Source organism: Octopus bimaculoides, chromosome 5 (assembly GCF_001194135.2).
Source record: "Octopus bimaculoides isolate UCB-OBI-ISO-001 chromosome 5, ASM119413v2, whole genome shotgun sequence".
NCBI classification, from domain to species: Eukaryota; Metazoa; Mollusca; class Cephalopoda; order Octopoda; family Octopodidae; genus Octopus; species Octopus bimaculoides.
The window spans coordinates 96,473,439-96,481,773 of record NC_068985.1 but is presented as its reverse complement, the minus strand read 5'-3'; the positions used below and the strand labels follow the sequence as shown (position 1 = coordinate 96,481,773).

Below are 8,335 nucleotides of genomic sequence, written 5' to 3'. Positions count from 1 at the left end.
GTCTACTCCTTAAACAGAGTTTGACCACCTCCTGCACCTACACCTTAGCCCTTTCATGGCGTCTGATGTGGCTTTTTAAACCAGACAGTGTTTTGAAAAAACACCCACACAGATTGCACCTCTGATTTGCACTACCAATACCTGCAGGTAAGTTCTGCTCATTGTGGATCCTAACATGTCTTTTAAGACATGGCCAGTAGTGAATATAGAAAGAGAGAGGGGGGATGATGATGGGCTTATTTCTGTCCCCAGCCATTAAACCCACTCACAAGGCTTTGGTCAACCTGGGGCTATTATAGATGACTTTTGACAAAGTGCCACACAGGGGGGGGGGTCTGAACCCAAGATTACATGGTTGAGAAGCAACCTTCTGTCCTGGAGGGTTTTTCTATTCCAGGTGTAGTGTGTGTAAACTTACAATTAACCAATATGTCTTTCCTTTTTAAAACTAGCAGGTTGTAGTTTTAGTGACATTTCATTGCTATTTCTAGCAAATTGAATGCATTGAGGCTTGTTTTGTTCCATATAAATCTAGAAACAAGTTCTGATGGGTGGTTGAGGGAGGGAGAGAAAGAGAGAGAGAAGGATGGGGGTGTATATTGTGATGTTTGCAATGCTCTGTCTCCAAGATTCATGTCAATTATTCCTCTAACCATTCCAGATTATTCCAACAATCACATCTTGCCATTAACGCCAGGAACAACCCAAAAAGTGTCCCAGGCTCTCTTTGCTAGTTTTAAAAGTTTTGAGAAAGAACAACAACGATTAAATATTCCACGTGGTAAGTACCGTCTTTATTCCTTCCTTCCTTTCTTCTTTCCTTTTCTTTCTTTTAGTGAGCTTTGTCTTTGTTGATGTTGTTGTTGTTGTTGTTGCTGTGGATGTTGTTTAGTCCCTGTGCCTGGTCTGATCAAGGTGATATTTGATCAAAGGCATTCTGGCCCTTATATGTTACTGTTGTAGATGTTGTTGTTGTTATTGCTGTTCTTAATAGATGTTTTATGACTGATTTTACATATACACGCGCGCGCGCGCATGCACACACACACACACACACACATACTGAAGGTGCATGGACCAATGGTAGGATGTTGTACTCATAATAGCTAGATTGTGGGTTCAATTCTCAGACCATGCACCATGTCGTGTTCTTGAGCAAGGCACTTCATTTCACACTTGTCCAATCCACTCAGCTGTCTATGGGTAACCCTTTGATGGACTAGCCTCCCGATCAGGGGCTGGGGGGACTTTTGGCCTGCCTGCCTGCCTGCCTAGCCAGCAGGGTATCCTTATTCAAAAGCTAAAGCAAGGTGAAAAGCATTGTGACCAGCGATATATAACATCTGATAGTCCTCATCAATCACATGACCATGTAATATGTATATATATATATATATATATACATACACACACATATATACATAATATGTACATACTCATATATACAGGTCCTGAGCCTGCCGTGAATCGTAGGACCCTAGGGCCGGAGCTTGACCCGATTTCCATCACGTATAAACTGACTGAGACGACAATACCCCTTCCTGGACAGGACGCCAGTCAGTTTGTGGGGCTAACTTACCAAGCTTTTGTTGGAACCTCCCTGCAGCTGAGTGAACTAGGGGCAAGGTGAAATGAAGGGTTTTGCTCAAGAACACAATGTACTACCTAGCCCAGGAATTGAAACCAGTTTAGCACACACAAACACTCACACACATTTTGTGTATGCATGCTTTCTTCGTTTAATTTGTAGTATATATTCACAAGCGTTTGTGTGTCTTTACAGTGTGTATATATTTATGTTTTTGTCTGAATGTTAGTGTGTGTATATATTTGTATGTTTGGACCATATGTGTGCATTAATGCCATGCCATACTTTAGTAAGGAAGCGTTAACAGTCCAAATACCCTGATGTATTCTTTAGATCCTGTACAGTGGAACAAAATCAATGTGATGCAATGGTTGGAATGGGTCAGACAAGAATACGCTCTCAATGGCATTCGCACCGATCGTTTCAACATGACCGGTAAAGAAATGTGTCAACTTGGTAAAGATGCTTTTCTGGAAAGAGCGCCACCTTACGTGGGTGATATACTTTGGGAACACTTGGAAGTTATGAAAAGGGGTAAGAGAATTAAAGCATTTTTAACTTCGTCCAAGACATTCTCCCCTAAAATATCCAATAACCTTGATTCTTATTTGATTCTGTGTCTGGCTAATATCAGTAATTTCTAAAACTGTAAACACTAATATTGTTGAAGCTCCGTGAGGTTAAAAAAAAACCCCTTATGGTTTAGTGGCCAACAACAAACCCTTCTAGACCTCAACTTAACCTTTTTTTTTTAATCTTTTATATAATGTCTCATGTATGTCATTGATGTATGTCCATTTTTTTTGGCTATAATGTTTGTGAGTTTTTTTGTTTGTATTTTTTTTTTCTTTCATTTAACCCTTTAGCATTCAGTTTAATCTGTCAAATGTAATGCTTAATTGTTCATATTGTTTAGAATTAATCGTGGATCATCTCATAGCTTTGAGATTTTGATCACGTGAATGCTTATTTTTAGAATGACATTGTAGGGTAGATGTGAGAGGCCAGATATGGCCAGTTTAAATGCTAAAGGGTTAAAATTCCAACTAATAATATTCAGTGTGTGTGTGTCTGTATGTGAGGCAAGGACTATCTATCTAAAACTCCCAGCTTGATTAACTTTCGTGCAACTCCTAATGAAACTCATTCAATATTATAGACTTTAATTAAGGTGACGAACTGGCAAAACCCCATTAACACACCCCAGGCAAAATGCTTAGCAGCTTTTCAGCTGTCTTTATAACGTTCCGAGTTCAAATTCCGCTGAGGTCTGTTTTGTCTTTCATCCTTTTGAGGGTTGATAAAATAAGTACCAGTTGAACACTGGGGGTCAATGTAATCACCTTGCCCCCTTCCTCGAAATTGCTGATCCCGTACCAGTTTTTTTGCAACCAATATTATACTCTTATTCACCATATAAAATGAGAATATGCAACAATCGGAAGGTGGGCTTCAAGTGTTTGTTAATGTGTGCATTCGTGTATGCAGTCACTCGATCTGCACTTACACTCATATTCTCACTCACACTCTTGTTCACACTCGTAAACCACTACATGTTGTCACTGTATATCTTCTGTATATCACATGTTCATAACATTTGTACAAGAAAATCCCTGATCAAATACATCCTCATCATCATTTACCATCTGTTTTGCCATTCTGACATGGTATGGATGGTTCGACAGAATCCAATGTACTCAAAGACTGCATCATACTCCTGTGTCACTTTAGCATGGGTTCTACTCCCGGATGCCCTTCCTAATGCCAACCCCTTCATAGCATGTACTGGGTGCTTTTTACATACCACCAGCACCAGTAACTTACAAAACAAGACTGTTCAGATGAGGATAAGGGTTAGTATTGAAAGGAGATGGTTTTATATTGGCTTCAAATCTGGGGCACAAGGCCAGCAAGTTCAGGGCAAGGAGTAGGTTGATTACATCAAACCCAGTACTGAACTGGTACTTATTTTATCAACCCCAAAAGGACGAATGGCTAAGTCAACCTTGGAGACATTTGAACTCTGAAGTTAAAGACAGAAAAAATGACATGCTAACAAGTCTTGTCAGCTCACTGATATTAAACACACCATTCTTTGAGTGTATGTAACCAACCATATATAGCAACAAGAGCTCTTAGACTAAGGGAATTCTATAAAGTTCCTCTCGTAGGAGTCCTTCATATAGATTTGCACCACACCCCTATAAAGATTTTGATTAACCCCTCCCCCCCTTGTCTTTGTCGTGTCTTTACACAGAAAATATGCAGCTTCTCATCACTTGTCTACTTTCACTTTCAAACCAGACGCATGTGCCTGTTCTCTGCTTTATGTTTCTATTGGACCTGTGTTCTTGGAATGAATATGGAACAGAAGGTCCACTTTTCCATGTTTGTATGGGTCAAACAAGAGTTCGTTTGAGGCAGATTTTCTATGGCCAGATATCCTTCTTGTTGCCAACCCTCACATATTTATTTCCAACAAAGATTATTTTTCCTCCACAAAAATTCCTAGCCTTGTGTCTAAATTTAAAACCATTATTATTATTGAGTGAGAGCATGCCATCAAAGTGAAACTTGGGTAAAAGATATGAAGCCCAGTATACCCCTCATGACTACCCATCGGATAAAGGTACACCAGGTACATGCATCACAACCATATGTGCGCGACATGGTGATCTCATATCTAGATAAACAACGCATGACCTTGCAGGTGGGGCTCAGTTAGAATTTTCTTCAGGTTGAGTAGCCCATCCCACTCAAAATATCCCTGAATAAGGGTTGTCTAAGGATGTTGAACGAAACACCTTTGTTTCCAAAGGTGAATTATCCAGACCCTTAAGAATTTCTCTCAACACATGGCTATGATGCTCCTCCACTACTTCTGCTCGTGATCAGAGATGCACATATCGTCAACCAGCAAGGGACATGCTCAACTGGTTACGGTCAAACAACAGACAAGCAAATATTAAGCAGAATATTTGCTGTAGCCCATCTTTTATACCAACACAAAACAAGTACATGATAACACTTCCAATCAATTAAGATGAGAAGCCAAGAGAGCCCACTGCCTGGTACTGCATCAGGGCTATTATTATTATTCAACTTTCTATTTTTATTTTTATTTTTTGCTACAATCTTTTTTTTTATATATAAATGTTTATGTAATTATGATTAATTCAGAATATGTGTTTTGGAATTTGAGTTCTGATATTTTTTGATGATTACTAAAAAAATATATTTATACTTACACGTGGTGTAAAGGTACTTTCGTACCTGTATATTTGACTTCTGAGTAGATTTGTAAAGAGGAAACTTAAAAACAGACTATACTTGCTTTCAACCGAAACAACTAATGGGCAACATACAATGGGCAAAGCTAGATTTATGATTTAGTACCGAAAATTTTGTACTAAGATTCATCATTATCATCATCGTTTAACGTCCGCTTTCCATGCTAGCATGGGTTGGACGATTTGACTGGGGACTGGCAAACCAGATGGCTGCACGAGGCTCCAATCTGATTTGGCAGAGTTTCTACAGCTGGATGCCCTTTCTAATGCCAACCACTCCGAGAGTGTAGTGGGTACTTTTACGTGCCACCGGCACAAGAGCCAGTCAGGTGGTACTGGCAACAGCCGAGGTCAAATGGTGTTTTTTACGTGCCACCTGCACAGGAGCCAGTCCAGCGGCACTGGCAACGACCTCGCTCAAAACTAAATTAGAGGTGTGACTTGTACATGGGTGCCCTAGCACATTGCCACTATCTCTATCACTCTCTCTCTCTCTCTCTTCTCTTTCCAGCTGGGGTAACCATTTGTCTTTCTACAGCAAGATACCCATTTCTGTCTCTCTCATTCTCTAACCTCTCATCATCTGGCACACAGGACACCCCTGCCCCCTCAATACCTCTCACCTCCGCAGTTGGATCTTATGTCTTGCAAGTTATTTGGTAAACTTGCCAATATTGGTGCCACACAAAACGCACCCAACACACTCTGTTAGGGTTAGGGTTAGGATGCAGCTCTTCAGCTTGCCAGCTCCTGTCGAACTATCGAATGGAATTCATTAAGGTAGAAAATTTCTACAGCTGGATGCCCTTCCTGTTGCTCACACTCACCTATTTCCTAGCAAGGTAATGTTTCTTCATTGCTTGTTTGGCAGTGATGCTCATTCATTTACAACTTTCACACAATGTCAGATCAAGGGTACACACAGACACACAAATATATTCAAAGGTTTGTTGAGAGTTATAAAGAAAAAGACACCCTTGCAGGAGTGGCTGTGTGGTAAGAAGCTTGCTTACCAACCACATGGTTCTGGGTTCAGTTTCACTGCGTGACACCTTGAGCAAGTGTCTTCTACTATAGCCTCGGGCCGACCAAAGCCTTGCGAGTGGATTTGGTAGACGAAAACTGAAAGAAGCCCGTCATATATATATATATATATATATATATATGTGTGTGTTTGTGTGTCAGTGTTTGTCCCCCCAACATCTCTTGACAACTGATGCTGGTGTGTTTACGTCCCCGTAAACACACCAGCATCAGTGTGGTGACCGATAGAACAAGTACTAGGCTTCCAAAGAATAAGTCCTGGGATCGATTTGCTCGACTAAAGGTGGTGCTCCAGCATGGCCGCAGTCAAATGACTGAAACAAGTAAAAGGGTAAAAGAGTTACTTGAAAAACTAAATAAAGGTTGGCAGCAGGAATAGCACCTGGCAGTAAAATCCTGGCCTGGCATAAGTTCCCGTCCTACATATATGCCAGCAGGATAATAATGGACAACAAACAAACAGACAAACAACTGCGTGTGTTATAGAAGCTAATTAAATAAGAAAAAAGTGTAGTGAGTGGAATGGTGGTGGATATATGTAAGTAATGTGATAGAAAGGAAGTGGTTCTATTGAATGGTAAATGTACTGCAAAGACCGACTTCCTCAGTTTCGCAGCGTCAGTGTTTGCTTCAAATTGGTGGATCTGTGCTGCTCCGATATTTTCTGATTTTAATGAAAGCTTTTAACTCTCTTCTCTCTCCTCTCTCTCTCTCTCTCCCTCTCTCTCTCTCTCCCTCTATCTCTCTCTCTCTCTCTCTCTCTCTCTCTCTCATGTCGTTAATACTACCAGTTGTGTAAGTTTGAACTTAAATGTAAAAACATATAAATACATTAAAATGTGTAGGAGTGTCTTGTTTAGAAGTATCTCGTAACTTGGCTACAATTATATCTACGCTGATGCGTATATACATAGGCATTTATATATAATATATATAGTCACAGGAGTGCCTGTGTGGTAAAAAGCTTGCTTCCGAACCACATGGTTCCAGGTTCAGAGCCACTGTGTGGCACCTTGAGCAAGTGTTTTCTACTATAGCCTTCTACAAAGCCTTGTGAATGGATTTGGTAGGCGGAAACTAACAGAAGCACATCATGTATGTATGTTTGTTTGTCTGTTTGTTCCCCCACTATTGCTTGACAACCAAAGTTGGCATGCTTACATTCCCGTAACTTAGCGGTTCGGCAAAAGACACCGATAGAATAAGTACTAGGCTTACAAAGAATAAGCCCTGGGCTTGATTTGTTTGACTAAAGGCGATGCTCCAGCATGGCTGCAGTCAAATGACTGAAACAAGTAAAAGAATAAAAGAATACACACACACACACACATATATAGGTGCACAAGTGGCTGTGTAGTAAGAAGTTTTCTTCATAACCACATGGTTCCAGGTTCAGTCCCTCTTCATGGTACCTTGGGCTGACCAAATCCTTGTGATTTGGTAAATGGAAACTGAAAGAAGCTTGTCATATATATTTACATATGTGTGTGTGTGTCTGTCATTGTGTTTGTTCCCTCCTCTGCACGACAACCTATGATGGTGTGTTTACGTCCCCATCAGATAGAAAAGTACAGGCTTAAAAAAATAGGTTACTGGGGTCAATTCACTGAACAAAATATTCTTCAATGCTGTGCTCCAGCATGACCACAGTCTAATGACTAAAACAAGTAATATATATACATATATATATATATATATATAGGAAACGCATGTGTGTATATGTGCTTGCATACGTCCACATGTGTAAAAAGCAGTCATCCAACAAGGTCTCGGCTGCGACAGAAAACAACAAAGTAAAGAACCCTGTGTGTGTGCATGCAGTAACAAATCTCCTGATTCCGCTCCTTGTAATTCTGCAAGAGGAAGTGCGAAGATATCAATTACACTTCAAGTGTGCTCTTAGTTAAAGCAGGAATTCTGAACAGTCACTAATTAGTGTTGAGAGCAGTGGCAGCTACCATTCATTATTCCATTGCTTTGGTGTTGAATGAGGATCAGTAGATAGGGTTACAGCGCAGTTTTAGGGGGCATTTGCGAAGCCCCTGTCTTGCATGACTCTCAAGTAAAATGTCAGTATTTCCGTGGACAGTAGAGTGTTATGTTCGGTCTCTTATCCTGGAATGAGACAGTTTGGCGCAGCTGTTTGGATGCTGAGGTTTTGGCATGGCTGATTGGATATTTAACCGGTTTTGGCAATTGTGCTGGAAGCAAAAACATGCACGCATGCACACGTGTGTGCATGCCTGCATTGTGTGTGTTGTAATCAAATGAAGTCTGGTTGTGAGACACAAGTTCTCTCTCACTCTCTCTCTCTCTTCTTTTCTGTCCCTCTCCACGCAGACTCCCAACTGGTTCCCCCCAGATTGCGGCACTTGTGTCGGTGGCACGTGAAAAGACATTCGAGCGAGGTCAT

At 40.7% G+C, this 8,335-nt stretch overlaps 1 protein-coding gene across 4 annotated transcripts in view; it reads left to right on the top strand.

The window, feature by feature from the left end:
* The window catches only part of LOC106878581 (protein C-ets-1), a 192,268-nt gene that overhangs the window by 166,704 nt on the left and 17,229 nt on the right, over nucleotides 1-8,335 (top strand). For all 4 annotated transcript variants that reach the window (XM_052967851.1, XM_052967850.1, XM_052967849.1 and 1 more), the window contains 2 exons: nucleotides 662-781; nucleotides 1,922-2,122. In XM_052967851.1, coding sequence (XP_052823811.1) covers nucleotides 662-781; nucleotides 1,922-2,122 — 321 coding nt within the window. The remainder of the gene's footprint in view (nucleotides 1-661; nucleotides 782-1,921; nucleotides 2,123-8,335) is intronic.